At 45.8% G+C, this 16,977-nt stretch overlaps 1 protein-coding gene across 4 annotated transcripts in view; it reads left to right on the forward strand.

The window, feature by feature from the left end:
• Positions 1-15,891: 15,891 nt before the first annotated feature.
• The window catches only part of cbfa2t3 (CBFA2/RUNX1 partner transcriptional co-repressor 3), a 57,548-nt gene continuing 56,462 nt past the window's right edge, over positions 15,892-16,977 (forward strand). For all 4 annotated transcript variants that reach the window (XM_048186367.1, XM_048186368.1, XM_048186369.1 and 1 more), the window contains exon 1: positions 15,892-16,447. In XM_048186367.1, the coding sequence (XP_048042324.1) occupies positions 16,252-16,447 (196 nt within the window). In that variant the 5' untranslated portion in view covers positions 15,892-16,251. The remainder of the gene's footprint in view (positions 16,448-16,977) is intronic.

A 16,977-nucleotide genomic window follows, 5' to 3' on the forward strand; every position in this document is an offset into this window, starting at 1 on the left:
TTATAAAGCTATTTCAATATAAGTAATTAAACTATTTAATGCGTTTAATCTGTATAAAGTCCTTTGTGGAAGTACATACTTCACAGACAGCTTACTATGAATGTCATGCTAGTAATGGACAGTGATTGGGTTTTGTTGTTGTTGTTGGTCTTGAAACGACATTCCTAGATTGAGTACGGCCAGAGAACATCAAAACTATATGTTGCTTTATTTAAAAAGCAATGACTATTAGTCTCTGTTAATTACATTAACATGTGCATGTGTGTTTGTGGTATTGCTAGCTACCTAGCTATCAGTTAACTGCAAGAGATTTGAGTTAAAGGTTCTGATTTTAATTGTTTTATGCCATTTAGTTACGTTTCGTCTATACAAAGTATTTGAGTGGATTTATAGTTTAAAGGCGAAGTAAGCAATATATGAAAACGCTGTTGAAATTTGAAATCACCAGAACAAACACGCCCCTACCCAAAATGATCACACCCCTTGATATTGATAGCTCCGCCCTCAAATTCACAAACATGCTATGCAGCACAGGCACCTCCCCCATCATTAGTGGACACGCCCTCTTACCGCTGACTGGCTACAAATGTGTTTTGGTGCTCGGTCCAATCCACTTTCAACAGCGTTTCTCAGAAATCGCTTACTGCACCTTTAATTTAATATAACGAAATATTCTCTTTTTGTGAACTCAAATCATTTAAGTTGAACAACCAGTATTTATGAGCACTGTGAACTTATTTCATTTGATGTTGATGCAAACATCCCGACGCTATCCACACTGCTGAGAGCGACGTTTAGATGAATATGTAAATATGTGCTGCACACTTTCCTCTCAATAACAATATAAACACAACAAAAATGACAGCAGTGAGAAAACAGCAGTTCAGAAAGCATCTGATCATAGTGATGTGGATCCGTTTGCACCAGCTCTGCCATTCAGCTCCCCAGTCACGTCATGTTTATTTATACAGCACTTTATACAATATATTGCTTTAAATCAAGCAGCTTTACAGTAATAAACTTGAAAAACAGTGTTAGAGTTTCTATCATTTACAATTACAACTTCAGTTTCTACTATAAAGCAGCTCTCTAGTGTTTTCATGTTTTTACTCGCGGATGTCTGACCTCGATGGACTGATCAGAAGAAATGAACCAACCAGAGGAGATTTACATGTCAAGGAAGGCGGAGCCTCAGAGCCACACCCACCTATTGCATCATCGCCACAGACCAGTGGTAGTTCAAAGGTGTTTACCAGCCAGAGCAAACTTTTCCGGAAAGTTCGCTTTAAGGCTTTGATTTTAAGTAAAACAGGTTTTTAAAGGGGACCTATAATACCCCTTTTCACAAGCTGTAATATAAGTCTCTGGTGTGTTTTGTGTGTGTTCCTTTAAATGCAAATGAGCTGCTGCTCCCGGCCCCCTTTCCAGAAGAGGGCGGAGCTTTAACAGCTCAACAACAACAAAGCTGGAGAATCTCACGCAGCCAAAATGAGGATTGTCAGTAACGGTGTTCAGCCTTACATTGTTCAAACCGGAGTCGACACTGATGGAGAGATTCAGGAAGAAGTTACAACTTTTAGAATGAAACTGGACGTTTCTGAACGGTTAGTGGATAAATTGATGTAGTTGCTGTGGAGTTGATTCAACTCATCCACTAGCATGTGCCGTCATGTTCATCTTTTGTGTTGAATTGACCCTCGTTTGTGAAGCAGTCCGGCGTAAAATGACGGCATGTCAACAACACTCTACTACAACAACTCTTCCTCTTCTCTAAAGCAGCCCAACATGGCCCCGCCCCCTTTGTTGTGGGTTCTCGGGGGCGGAGTTTAAGTAAATTGTGGGGTTTATGATGTCACCAACCCAGGAAGAGGCTCGTTGTATTCCCTACCAGCCGTTTGTTGTAACGATTTCTATAAAAGAAAATATCTCGCTTTGCATTGAACTTTGTGCGTCATAACTTTGCAGATGTTGTTTATGATCAAACATTACACACTAACTAAAGTTAAAAAAGTGAAATCATAATCAAGAACCCCTTTAAGATCATGAGAAAAATAAACACAGTCAAGTGCGTCCAAACTTTGAGCTCATCGTATAACATTATAAGGGTTAATCCGTTTGTAAAAACTAAAGTAAGACCCTTTTTTCTCTCTTGGTGGGCTGTCATCATTCCATGGCACTATGGATGGCACACAGCTGCGAGAAACCTCTCAGCGGGGACACATCGTTTCCATCTGTCCTCTACCCAGGGTGGCGTCTATCTAGAGCAGCGCAGCGGCTGTGCACGCTCCCAGAAAGAAGGGGGTGAGTGTATGGAAGAACAGAAAGGAACCACATTATGCACCTGTTCCAAATTTTCCAACTCTCACAATTTGTCATGGTCATTTTGTGCCGCTAAAGGAATTTTACTCACCTGCACCTGGTTTAAATGGAATCGCTCTTAGGAGGGGGACACCAGCAGAATTTGTAACGAAAATCTCCCGCCGCTACATGGAAATATGAATGACACCTGTTAACTGCATTTTGGCTGAGGGAATGCACACATCTCGACATCTGCTTGAATATCGGCAGATGAGATGATAGATGTTTTGCTACGCTCGCAGAATAGCGTATGGACATCATCCAAGAATATTATCAACACTGAGTGAAAGTGTGTGTTCTGTGAATGGCTGTTTGGGAGTTTGTGTATGTCAGACGACGCACTCAATTTAGCAGGTGTGCTTCGACAGACTTGAATTTGCGCCAAGCCGGCGGTGAAAAAGCACGAGAGAAAGAGACAGAGCGACAGAGATGGAGAGGCTGTGCATCTGCGTGAGGTGCTGACAGATGGGGACGGTTTAACTTCTAGAGTTCGGTTAAGATCCCGAGCTTTCCTGGGCTTGTCTGTGCCAAGCAGGTGCACACAAAAATACCAGAGAGAAAGAACAATTTCAGCTGCTTTTTTTCAGTGGTTGTTAAGGAGTCATTCATAAAAGCTACTTTCCAGTTGAGAGCCTGCCAAGGCCAAGAGTGTTGGTATTCTTTAATGGACACTCCATTTCTTAGCCATAAGAATGGCTATATACCTAAACAGATGCACTCAGAGGAAAGAGGAACCCTTTTATCAGGGCAACATGGCAATTACCTTGACCTGCTGTCTATCTTTCTCTGTCCATTTCTGTAATTGTATGGCACACCTTGGATGAAGAGCGGCTCATTTTTGGCATCGAGTCTGGTCCACACTGCAGCTTATTCTCAGCAAGACCAACCCATTTAGTCCTGACCGCCATGTAAAGTGACAAACTACAGCTTTCTTTTTACATGATATTTATGGGTGGGTAAATATGAAATCAGATACAATCTTCAGAGCAATGCAGAATAAAAGGTTAAAAACAACCCAAGTTGGCTTGAAAATGGACAAACCCAGCAATTGGGTTGTTTTAACCCAGTGGTTGGGTTAAATGTTTGCCCAACCTGCCTTAGTAGTTTTGAACCCAATGTATGTTGGAAATTAACATTTATTAATGTTTAATAAATGAACATTTATTAATGTTTATTAAATAATAATTAAACAATAAAGATTTATTAAATAGCTCATTAATAAATGTTGACCTTTTGATTATTATTGTTGCCTCTAGTAATTATGTGTCGTATTTTTAATTTCTAACCTATTTTGGGATCATTTAAATCCAGCCATATAGTAATTTTTAAACAATAGTTGAGTTAAATAAAACTACCCAGCTGGTTGAGCATACATTTAACCCAACCACTGAGTTAAAACAACCCAACCGCTGGGTTTGTCCATTTTCAATCCAACTTGGGTTGTTTTTAACCTAGCATTTTTTAGAGTGTACAAATAAAGATACTTTTAGATGTTTAATTGCCATTTAGAGCATTGGGATTGCTAGACGAGGGCTTAACACGTTTTTGTGAAAACCTCAAATTCAACCAAAATTGACATTTTTCACTTGCCTATAGCTTGTGTCTTAGGCTGTGCGCATTCCGACTCATTTTGCCAGCACAGGTCACATATATGTGTGCTCAAGGATATCTTAAGTGTCTACTAAGTGTCCCAAACCAAACATTTATTTGCATGGTTATCGTTTCTCATGGGGGCGTCCGTAAAAATGAATTTGCTTGGCAACTCTGTGATAAAACTCATGCGTGGGGATGGCGATTTATTCAAAACTGGGCATGCGCAGAAAGAATCGTCAGTGGAGTTTTTTCCCATCATGGCTATTGTTAGGTGTGTTATCTTAACTAATAACGTTTATTAATTAGCTTATGAAGCCCACATTTAACGTTACCGAGAAAAGCTCAGATATCCGTCAGATCCTGTAGGTCAGTTAGTACAGTTTGCTGCTGAATAGCTCATTTTGTCGGTGTGAAATAACACAGAAACTGAAAATTAATAGTAGCCCCGACAGTCCTCAGAGAAGCTGTCAATCAACTGAATCACGACGACACGCCCCGTTTCTATAGCACCAAATTGCTAGCTAAAATTAAACTTATCACAAAAACGAACAATTGAATATAAATCAGTGTGATAACAACTACCTTAAATGACCAAAACCATCTTTCGGAAAATTTTATTTGAAGCATAATTTTTTTTTATGTTTTAACTTAAGTCTCATTCGTCTGCATTGAGAGGGTGGGGTTTATGACCTGTACTGCATCCAGCCTCCAGGGGACGATCAAAGAGCCCGCAGCTTCACTTTTCAGGACGTATGAGGCACAACCAGTCAGTAGTAGAAGACTTGGACCTTTGTTTCCAGCCTTAAGGCCCGCTCACACTAAGAACAATAACTATAAAATTAACTATAAAGATTTAGCTCTAAAAATCATTCTAAATATAAAAGAATAGCACTGTCCACACCACAGCTATAACGATAACGATATAGAGGAACGATATTGTTGGGGTCACTTTCAGAACATTTTTTTTTTTCCAGCTGTTGAACGATAAAACACTGACAGCCAATCAGAATCCATTCGAATTTGTAATGAAGCGGGACTGAGGCAGAGATCCAAATGCAGCATTTTATTAAAGTAAGCGTGGTCATATAGGCAGGGTAAATCAGGAGCAAACAGGTACAGCAGAGGGTTAGGCAGAATCGTAGTCAGGGCACAGGCAGTAGATCGAGGCAGGCGGATATCACTCACAGAACAGTATAACAAGCAAGGGTCAGGACAGGCAGCAACGGGTCAATACTCAGGAACAGGCAAGATCAAACACAGGCAGACAGGATACAAGGTACGCTCAGAATTGTCACTAGGAATCAAGACTTCGTGGTGAAGTGGTGTGTGTGTGAGTCCTTTATAGTCCTGGTAATGAGTATCAGCTGGGTGTGGTGATTAGTGTGGAGAGTGCATGGCTGTATGTGGCAACAGGTGATTGGTGGAGTGAGTGCATGTGACTGACAGGGAGGATTATGGGAAATGGAGTCCGGAGTGAACAGGAACAGACTGTGATCGTGACATAACGCCCCCCTCCCGGAAGGCGCGTCCTCGCGACGTAAAGGAACAGCTAGGGAGGGGGGGGTGGGTGCATTGGAGATCTAACAGCAGCCGGGAACGGGATCTCCAATGCAGCCCCAGGAACACAGGCAGCCACGGTGGGTCAGGTGGCTCGGGCGGCCACGGCAGGTCAGGTGGCCTGGGCAGCCACGGCAGGTCGGGTGGTTCGGGCAGCCACGGCAGGTCGGGTGGTTCGGGCAACCACGGCAGGTCAGGCGGCTCGGACGGCCACGGCAGGTCAGGCGGCTCGGACGGCCATGGCAGGTCAGGCGGCTCGGACGGCCACGGCAGGTCAGGCGGCTCGGACGGCCACGGCAGGTCAGGCGGCTCGGACGGCCACGGCAGGTCAGGCGGCTCGGACGGCCACGGCAGGTCAGGCGGCTCGGACGGCCACGGCAGGTCAGGCGGCTCGGACGGCCACGGCAGGTCAGGCGGCTCGGACGGCAGGTTAGAGTCCATGGGTGACCCCAGCGGGTCAGAGTCTATACATGGCCCTAGTGGCCTACAGTCCATGAATGGCCATAGTAGTTCAGGGGCCCTTAATGGCCATGGTTGAGCAGGGTCCCCACCCACAAGCTCCCCACCCCTAGGTATACCGCCCCCCCCCAAAAAGTTCTTGGGGAACTCAGCGGGACCCGTCGCAGGTTCGTGGGTAAGGAGTTCGGGTGGCGCCGGCAGGGCCAGGCGTATGGGTGAAGCCGGCAGGGCTGGAAGCTTGGGTGGCGCCGGCAGGGCTGGAAGCTTGGGTGGCGCCGGCAGAGCTGGAAGCTTGGGTGGCGCCGGCAGGGCTGGAAGCTTGGGTGGCGCCGGCAGAGCTGGAAGCTTGGGTGGCGCCGGCCGAGCTGGAAGCTCGGGTGGCGCCGGCAGGGCGAGGAGCTCAGGTGGCGCCGGCAGGGCGAGGAGCTCAGGTGGCGCTGGTAGGGCGAGGAGCCTGGGCGGCGCAGGCAGAGTCAGTAGTTTGGGCGGAGTAAGAGAGGCCTTTGGAGTGGTCTCCAGGTCCACAGCGCCCTCCTGAAGGACGTCTGCGTCTTGAGGAGAGGAGGACGTCTTCTTCTTCCTCCTCCTTCTCCTCCTCTGAGAGTGAGGCGATGGTTCACCAGCTGGAGCGGTCTCTGGAGCGGACTCAGTGGCTGGAACGCCCCCTACAACCTTCAGCACCGCAGGGGCGGCCATCTTGCCCGCGGGCACTGGCAAAGCAGCCATTTTGTCCATCGCGTCCAGAGTGCTTGAGTCCATAGCAACCGGTGAACTTGAGAGCATTGAAACTGACGGACTTGAGAGCGTTGAAACTGACGGACTTGAGAGCGTTGAAACTGACGGACTTGAGAGCGTTGAAACTGACGGACTTGAGAGCGTTGAAACTGACGGACTTGAGAGCGTTGAAACTGATGAACTTGAGAGCGTTGAAACAGATGAACTTGAAAGCGAAGCAGCCGCCGGGCTTGAGAGCGTAGCGGCCGGCGGGCTTGAGAGCGTAGTGGCCGGCGGGCTTGAGAGCGTAGCAGCCGGCGGGCTTGAGAGCGTAGCGGCCGGCGGGCTTGAGAGCGTAGCGGCCGACTGGTTTGAGAGCGAAGCGGCCGGCGAGGACTTGGGGATGCCAGCTGCTCGGACCGTAGTCAGTGGAGGATCAGCCATACTGGAACGCAACCCTCTCTGCTCCCGGACTGATCTAGAGACGTGACGTGACTCTGGGTGATCAGCGGCGATGTGACTTTGCTCTGGGCGATCAGCGGCAACGTGACGTTGCTCTGGGCGATCAGCGAAGGCGTGACGTTGCTCTGGGCGATCAGCGAAGGCGTGACGTTGCTCTGGGCGATCAGCGAAGGCGTGACGGTGCTCTGGGCGATCAGCGAAGGCGTGACGTTGCTCTGGGCGATCAGCGAAGGCGTGACGTTGCTCTGGGCGATCAGCGAAGGCGTGACGTTGCTCTGGGCGATCAGCGAAGGCGTGACGTTGCTCTGGGCGATCAGCGAAGGCGTGACGTTGCTCTGGGCGATCGGCGAAGGCGTGACGTTGCTCTGGGCGATCGACGAAGGCGTGACGTTGCTCTGGGCGATCAGCAGCGACGTGACTTTGCTCTGGCCGATCAGTGGGGACATGAACTGTTGCTGTTGTGATGGTAGCCGCCATTTTGTGCGTGTTACCTGGCGCGGCGGCCATTACGGGCTTCACCATGGTGTCGCATTCCTCCGCGACACCCACAGTAAACGGAGAGCTAACAGTCAACAATGCATAGTCCATAAAGCCGCAGAGTGATGAACGCGGTCCCTCTCGTCTTAATCTACTCTGGAGAGGTTGGTTGACGCCATCACAAAAGAAGTCAATCAGAGCACAGTCCGGTAGATCAGAGAGGTAAGCAATGTTCAAATATTCCTGCACATATTCCTCTAGCGATCGTGTACCCTGCGTACTCCACAACAATAATTGAGCAATGTCCATACCGTTTATATGCTCTCCGGGAAAGCTGCTGGATCGTGGTGGTGGCGAAGTCTTCTGTAATGAAGCGGGACTGAGGCAGAGATCCAAATGCAGCATTTTATTAAAGTAAGCGTGGTCGTATAGGCAGGGTAAATCAGGAGCAAACAGGTACAGCAGAGGGTTAGGCAGAATCGTAGTCAGGGCACAGGCAGTAGATCGAGGCAGGCGGATATCACTCACAGAACAGTATAACAAGCAAGGGTCAGGACAGGCAGCAACGGGTCAATACTCAGGAACAGGCAAGATCAAACACAGGCAGACAGGATACAAGGTACGCTCAGAATTGTCACTAGGAATCAAGACTTCGCGGTGAAGTGGTGTGTGTGTGAGTCCTTTATAGTCCTGGTAATGAGTATCAGCTGGGTGTGGTGATTAGTGTGGAGAGTGCATGGCTGTATGTGGCAACAGGTGATTGGTGGAGTGAGTGCATGTGACTGACAGGGAGGATTATGGGAAATGGAGTCCGGAGTGAACAGGAACAGACTGTGATCGTGACAGAATTTAAGGGCTTGCGCATTTAAAATGGGATTACGGAGAAGTTAAATTGCTAAGGTCCAGCTAAAATCCACCACTGTTTGACTATCAAACCCCCTTTTCAAGGATACTTTAAAGAAAATTGATATATGGAAAATAATCAGTCATACCCGCTAGCAAACAGTGTAACATAAAATTACCTCAGGAATCCAGCGCTAGTTTCGACAACATTGTCTTGCTTCCTTTGAAGTTGCAGTGAAAAAGTCTAGACGTTGTTTTTATTCCACTATAGTGACTTTGTCAGCTAAATTCTCTGATCGATTACACCAGCTAGTTTCACTCGAAACATAGCATGCTGAGGACATCTGTTGGTTAAAACCAGGCCATTAGACTTTCAAACCTGTGTTGACAGACATTGGTTGGAGCCAGCCAATCAGGTTGGAGCTTGCTGTTTTGAGAAAGCTGCCAGTTTTGTGTGCAATCTGCATTAGGCAATCTGTGAACCATAGCATCAGAGGCTGAGACAACTCAAGACAGCCGATCCAATTCCAGAGAGTTCAGACAGTCCATCAGTCCTCTAACAGAATGATTATGCTGCTGGAAAACCATAAACCCTGGTCAAAATGTTTTGTAACATGGTAACTAATCTATTGCTGGTCTACCAGCTCTAGACAGAACCAGTGAATGACCATGTAAAACCAACTACTGTACCTTCAGAAGCTGGATTTACCTCGACTTTCTAGCAGAGCCTTCTTCTTTTAAAATATGCTCACTTCCCGCTAGCTCAACATGTGTGCTTATGGAAAACTGTGTTATTTTGTCATTGAGCTCAGCTGCTTGGTTAAAATCCTAATTAAGCTCTCCCCTGTGCTCTTGCTGTATCTATTTGCTGAGGAGAGCCTGTATGCCGCTGATAGGCGGATCTCTCTGACACGGCTGGTCTAGTCTGGTGCTGCAGAGGCTAGAAGCAGCAGCCGCTGGCTGAGATAAGGGCAGGCTAGCCGCTTGCATAACGTTCCTCTCTATCCTGACCTTATCACCGGGAGCAAAGCAGGTCTGGGTCACGCCACATCCGCCATCACACCAGTGCAGAGGAAGACAGGGCCTCAGAGATTATAGAGAAATCATTATCTCCCTTTCTCCAAAAACACATTTAATACCTGACAACATCGGAGGACTGAGAGATACACTCACACTTATAAACACACCTGGACATATTTACTGTATATGCAGACTAATGTACGCATACGTTCCACTGAAAAAGAAATTTATTTCTGGATATCCTAACCCTTGCTGGAAAAGGCATAATGTCTGTATAGATTTGTTTACTGTTAGTTGTAACAAGTGTTTTTATGTAATTCGCTGTGTATGTTGATGATAATGCAAGGGGGAGAGAGAGTTTATGGATAAGACTTTAAAATGCACTTCTTGTACTGTGTTTTATTCAGCTCTTACGGGGATTTTCTGGAGTGAAAACGGACGCTTCATCTTTTGTGTGATGTACAATAAACTTAAAAGTCATCAGTAAAGTTTTGGCCATCATTCGGACGGGGTCTGCTACAACAGGCTTGTACTAATAATAGATAAAAGGAAGATGACAACATAAGTCATAACTGTAATTAAACTAAACTATACCTGTTCTATCTCCATGCAGCATATATTCTCTGGATCTGTAGGCATCTTTGTCTGACTCCAGTTCAAACTGAACAGTTTCTGACATTTTATGTGCGTGAGATTGTCCTATTTTGTTGCTGCTACGAGCTCTTGAAGCTCCATCCTCTTCTTGAAAGGGGGCCGGGAGAAGCAGCTCATTTGCTTTTAAAGGGACACACACAAAAACAGTACATTTTTGCTCACCCCATAAAAGTGGCAATTTTAACATCTATAAAAATGATATTTGGGATATTTCTAGCTAAAATTTCACTTACACACTCTGTTGACACCAGAGACTTATATTACATATTGTAACATATCTGACGTCCCCTTTAAGGTTAACTACAAGCTGCTCCAAGATATAAGCATTAGAAGAAATAAGCATTCAAAACTTAGTCTTTCACTTCCACCAATATGATTCTGATGACATCAACCTGCACTTCAGCTTCTCATCAGATTTTCTGTCCAATCAAATGCTCTCTAGAATCTAAAGCATCCCACCCCCTACATTATAAATAGATTCTGAAGCTGCGGTTGAAATTGGTCACTTGCTCACACACTATAGTGCACTATATAGGTTATAGACAGTGATTCAGACAGTGTAAACGTGCTTTCCACTGAGGCGAATGAAGTCTGGTTTCACATTAGTGTCACATGAACAGCCGCAGCTCCGGTCCAGTTTCAATTCTGCACAGAATACTGTATTTTAATGCAATATGTAGGAGATTAGGAGGAAACTGAGGCTTTACCAAGTTCAACAGCTCCTTCCAAGCTGTGATATAAACAAATGCGATTGGCTATTTTAAAAAAGGGGAGGAGCTGTTCGATATGTCTCACCCTGTCTTCCTGTTTCAGTGGAAATTACGTCAACACATTGAATAATGTGCTGCATTTCAAGGCACTTCAGTGGGCCTTTAAATAGGTTTTACATACAGAAGACTATTACATGCAGTCATCTGCGCGTTAGCATGGTAAAAGAGTGCAAGATGAGAGAAACAAACGTACGGCAGCACAGGTGCAAACACACATCTGGCCCATTCAGGTTCCAGCAGAGCAATAAACTGTGTTATTGTGATAAGCCATAATGGTTCAGGTGAGTGTCATTGTACAGTGAGCACTATGTATTAGCCTTTATAACCATAAAAAAGAAAAATCACAGATGAGATCTCAGATTAATATATCAATTGTTTCCTCTAGATGCCAGTAAGATTAAATCACCTCCAGATTTATCTACAATCAAAACTCAACTATCTCTATATTGTCACATATTATCAGGGCTTTATTTGATGCAAAGGACTATTATTTTGATATTACCCCCGAATCTTAGATTGTATTTTGCTTCTTTGTGCCTGTATTTTACATTACCTGTTCATGTCAACATAATATGTGTATCACCTGTTTCTAGTTTAGTTCCTCATTTTCCCATGTGTATATATAGCCTTCTGTATCTTCATTTCTGAGTCAGATTGTGTCTAATTTTGAGTCTACTGTATGTTTTCCATTAGCAAGTTAAGCTGTAACTTTGATTATGTGTCTTATTTTCTTTCCTGTACCATTTAGATCCACTACGATTGTCTGCAGACTGATGTACTCCATGTAACATAAATTCAAACATTTCAAGTGATACCATGCCATTAGCAGTGTTTTAAAATACAAATTAAAAATACAAACAAATGAGACAACTGACACTCAGGGAAATGTCTCAGTTGAGTGTATTTTTATTTTTCCAAGACAAATTTAGCAGAAACATCAAAGTTGATATAGAAAGAGCAACCTCTGAGCATTACATTTTCCACTGTGTACACAAGAGGAAAGTCCCTAAAATATTTTGTGGTTATGGGGGACAAAAAATATGATATAGTTACGCCTCTGTTACAAAACTTCCACCTGTAACACATGGCCAAACTCCCGCACACACACTCTCATATCCACTCTGCTGGCCACCATCTGTGTGAGTTTGGCAGTGACAGCCGGTGCATCTGTGTGCACATCCCCTTTCACTTCTGTCCTCGGAGTAAGTGTGTGTGTGTGTGTGTGTGTGTGTGTGTGTGAGGAGGCCAGTGGGTCACAGCTGTACACAGGCTAATTTCTCAGTACCAGCATTACTGCAGTGGGCTGCAGGACTGCTGCTCTCCAGCCCTGAGGCTCTAATGTTCTCTTTCTCCATTATCTCTTTCTTAGAAAAAGTTTTTCTAAAGCAAGCTCTGTTACTATTGCTCATGCTTAGGATCTGAAACAAACCTGTGAAACTATGTACTAAACTTCACTGTTTAACGGACAGGAATGACACCTTAAATCCTGTGGGTTATTTGCTACATTTCTAAGCTATCTGATTTGTTTTTGTTGTTTTTGCCTTTATTATGACACAACAGTAGGTTGACAGGAAGTGAAGCTGGGGGGGGGGGGGGGGGGGGGGGGGTTCCACACCTCAGCTCTAATCTGGCAACCGTCAGTGACAGTTTGGTCAATTCAGCATGCTGGGCCCTGTTTACAACTGGTATTAAGATGAGTTTTGGTCGATCGGATCACAAGTGGATAACACTAAATATAGGTGTAAACAGGGTCTAAAAAGTTTTGAGCTTGTCCACTTTCAACCACTTCCAGAGGCAGTTGAAAGCACATTAGACCGGATTGCTTTCGTAGCCAACCGCCTACTTTCCGCCTACTGACCTAACACATAAACATTATTGGAAGTGCTCTAGACAGACGGGATTTAAACTTTGTCGGCTGAAGACACAAATTTGGTTTGAAGATGAAAAACGTACCAAGCACAATGTTCTCTCACCATTCCTGATTTCTAACACACATTCACAGCGTTCGGCTGATCTTACGGCTATAAGAGCAGAAAGAAAGCTGATGTTCTCCGTATGTTTTTCTGTTGTCTCCGGACGCATTCATATGTAAAAGCTTCTTTCGTCCATTAGATTGAAAGTTCTCAAAAAAACAACAAAAAAACATACATTTACCCACCCATAGACCCTCCCCTCAGAGAAATCTGGACAAAAAGTGGACAAAAGAGATGGATTAAAACATCAGTTATAAACGGGAATGTGTCTCCCTCGTCTACTTGTGATCCGATCGACCAAAACGCATCTTAATACCAGGTGTAAACAGAGCCTTGAAGTTATGAAATCAAGCAAAAAAGTCAAGATGGCACAGAGAGAAGATTTTACACAATCTTACCTGAGGATATGAAAATATTTTCATAACAACAGCCACCTGGAATGAAAAAAGTAATCAACGTGATTGATATTCAAAATGATACAACACAGTCGGCTTTAGTCGCCGATGGTTCTTTGACGTCAGCTTGGTAGTGTTGTCAAAAGTACAGATTGCGATACCAAATTTTAAAAATATGACGCTGTAACGTAGTTCGTAGATGTGGGAAGAAGGAGGCGGGAACCGGCAAATTTTAACTATAAACAGATACAAAACGAAAGTAATGCTGGCAGACCCTCTCGGACGTCTGCCGGCCACACAAACATAATAAAACATAAAATAAAGTCCAGGCCTGGTCCTCTCTCGTCCTTCACTGTCGTCGCTCCTCCTTTTATGCTCCCGGAGCTCCTCCGTGAGAGCCTCAAGGCCGGTGCGCCTCACAGGTGGAGCTCATTAACTCTCATGTCACCAGCCTTGCGCCGTTCCCTCACGGCTCTCGCCCGCCCTGCTCGCCACATACCCCCATCACCCCTCGCAGGCCGGGGGGTACTCCCGAGACTGTGCTCTACTCCCCCCCGGGGCCTGTCTCGGTGGCCGCAGCACCTGGGGGTAAGGACAGACGAGACGAGAGAAAGGAGACGGAAGCAAGGGGAGCGACAGAACGAGAGAGGGGAGAGAGGAAAAAGATAAAAAAAAATTCTTGGTCCGGTTCCCGGACACACTGCCGCTCAGTCCTCAGCCAGCCGAGAGGCTCTTCCTCACGATGCCATGCGATGGCACTGGACACTCGGTGGACGGCCCGATCCTCGACCGCCCCCTGGCGGTCGGCGATGGCTCCTCCGGTTGAGGGCAGCTGGCAGCAAGTCCCCTGCTCCTCCCCTTCATGGCAGACGGTAGCAGGCTCCAGCCCACGGCGGACGACGGCAACTTCTCTGCTCCCTCCTGGACGGCAGCCACCCCACCTCATCCCAGGAGCACGGCATCGGGGTCTCAGTCCCACCTGTCACCAGGCTCCAGCACCACCGCCTCGGGCAGCCTCTTGCGGTCTTCACTCCCGCGCTGCCCGAACTCCGCAGCACCGCGATCCCCCTCAGCAGCAAGGGCTCTCCGACAGCATGTCCCTCCTTCCTCCCGGGTTTCGGCACCAATGTAATGTAGTTCATAAGTATGGGAAGAAGGAAGCGGGAGCCGGCGAACATTCAAACAATAATCTTTAATAAAATAAACAAAGAACAAAACGAAAGTAATGCCGGCAGACCCTCGCGGACGTCTGCTGGCCACACAAACATAATAAAACATAAAATAAAGTCCAGGCCTGGTCCTTTCTCATCCTTCACTGTCGTCGCTCCTCCTTTTATGCTCCCAGAGCTCCTCCGTGGAGACTCAAGGCTGGTGCGCCTCACAGGTGGAGCTCGTTAACTCTCACGTCACCGGCCTCACGCCGTTCCCTCACGGCTCTCGCCCGCCCTGCTCGCCACAGACGCTTTGAGCACTGTTGAGTGGATTCGTAAACACCTCTGATTGGCCTTTGTGTTCACGTGTTCAACAGATATGTCTGCGATTACAACGATCAATGCTCGGGAGCATTTGAAAGCAGACCGGACCGCTGATAGACGGCTGCTTTCAAACGCTCCCACTTTCAAAGCGCTCCCCGTGTGTATCTGTGTAAGCGATCGGTGAAAAGTGACACTGTTGTCTATTTACAACATCATTGTAGCCAATCACAGACATATCTGATGCACAAAGTATCACATTTTTAAAATGTCTGTACTGACTTGGTATCGCAGTCAGTACTTTTGACAACACTACAGCTTGTTGTGTCATGGCCTTTGGCAAAAACCTGCTAAAAACCACTCATAACACCTCAGAAACCACATGTCAATGCCTGTGCAACTAGAGACAAAAATCTCTCATTTTCTCCACAAAACGAATTTTTAAACTTAGGCCAACTGCATAACAATGTAATAACATAAATATGTAAAGCATATGAGTCTGCAGACTTAATCAGAAGAACAACTCTGAATATTTAATACACTATGATGAAATGGGCAAGAAAAAATGTTGCAATATGCCTTCAGATTTAAGAAACACGCCTTCAGATGGGAGTTTTACAGAAATTCTCGCCCTTGAACCTGTCTGAACTTATGCGCAGACCAGGAGGTGTTCGAGAGGAAGTATGGGCACCACTGTCCGGTAGGAACGGGAAGAATGATCTGCCCACAGACACAGCTGGTTCCTGCCAGAGGAAGCCTGGATGTGAGCTATCAGCCGCTCTGCACTGTTTACTTTCGCCTGGGGAACCACCTGCTCACATGGGGTCAGGACACACAGACATTTTGCCTAGCTGAGGACATACATAAACCTCATTTTTATATATAAAGATATTTACTATACACACTATCACAGAAAAATATTACTACAATTATAGGAGTTCTTGGTTGTCCTCAAAGGGAGACTTTGTTAGATGTAACTCCATTCTAGTTAGTCAGGCATATGTAGATACATTGCTCAATTGGAGTACAGTCTCAGCCCACAGGCAGGCTGACCTCTCTGCCACCCAAACCACCCTTTCCTTTTGAGCTGTTACAAAGAGAGTGAAAGAGATAAAGACGGAGAGAGAGAGAGAGAGAGAGAGAGAGAGAGAGAGAGAGAGAGAGAGAGAGGCTGCGCTCACTACACGTTCCCTGCTGTGACAGAGAATATCACTGTTTGCCCAGAAGCCCATAAATATTGAAGAACGACACCGACATTGCTACCTAAGCTAGAGAGAGGAAAGAAAAAAGGTTTGCGGTCAGCATTTAAAAGGAGGAAAACTTTCCATGAGGGCTTGAGTCTTGCGACTGGTCTTCTCATTGGGTTGTGCGATAGTCCATGCCTGAAGACGTTTGCGCGGGTTACTGAACTGGACAACACGACAGACTACTTTGCTCTTCCCACAAAGCGAAACTAACGGAGTATCCTGCGGGCCTCTGGAACTCTTGCGGATTTGAGGAGCCTATGCATTGGGATGAGATGGCTGGAGAGATCCATGCAAAGAGACTTAATAGGTCTGGGACCAGGAGAGCATCTTCCACCGTTCTCACTGCACCCAGAGTGCCGACAGTCATGCTGACCAGCCATAGCATCGCCCTGGATAAACGAGCCCTTCATCAATTGGCCCTACCTGCTCGCATGTCCAACAGACTGTCCACAGGTAAGTGAAAGAAACACATTCTAGAGGCAGCGTTTGCAAAACACAAGCCTGGTTTCCATTTCAGATTTTCGCAAAACTTTTACGATATTTTCTGAAAAATTATTGCGAACTGACGCAGTTTCCACTACCTGATGTTATGCGACTAAAACATTTTATGTATATAACAGAGCTACCGTACTAGCCATTATTTTTAATCGAAGAAGACGTAGGTGTGTTATCCAAGCATTAATGGCAAGGATTAAATTAAAGGCAAAGACCCTTATACTTGGGAGTGGCCACATATGAGGTGTTTCTGGGAGTTTATATATGATCATGTGACGGCACATGACCTGTATGGCAGGTACGTACAGCAGGTGACCTGCAAATGCGAAATCTGTTTCCATTGCAGTTATGCGAAATATTCCTTTTTCAAAATGCCTGAAAAACCACCTCATGTGAGCGTAAAAACTTTTTTGTGCTATATGGGAGTTTTTGCAAAGTTGAAGGTGTATTTTCAATTCGCAATTTCCATTTGCACAATTTGAAGGGTA

The sequence above is a fragment of the Megalobrama amblycephala genome, linkage group LG3, assembly GCF_018812025.1.
Source record: "Megalobrama amblycephala isolate DHTTF-2021 linkage group LG3, ASM1881202v1, whole genome shotgun sequence".
Classification (NCBI taxonomy): Eukaryota; Metazoa; Chordata; class Actinopteri; order Cypriniformes; family Xenocyprididae; genus Megalobrama; species Megalobrama amblycephala.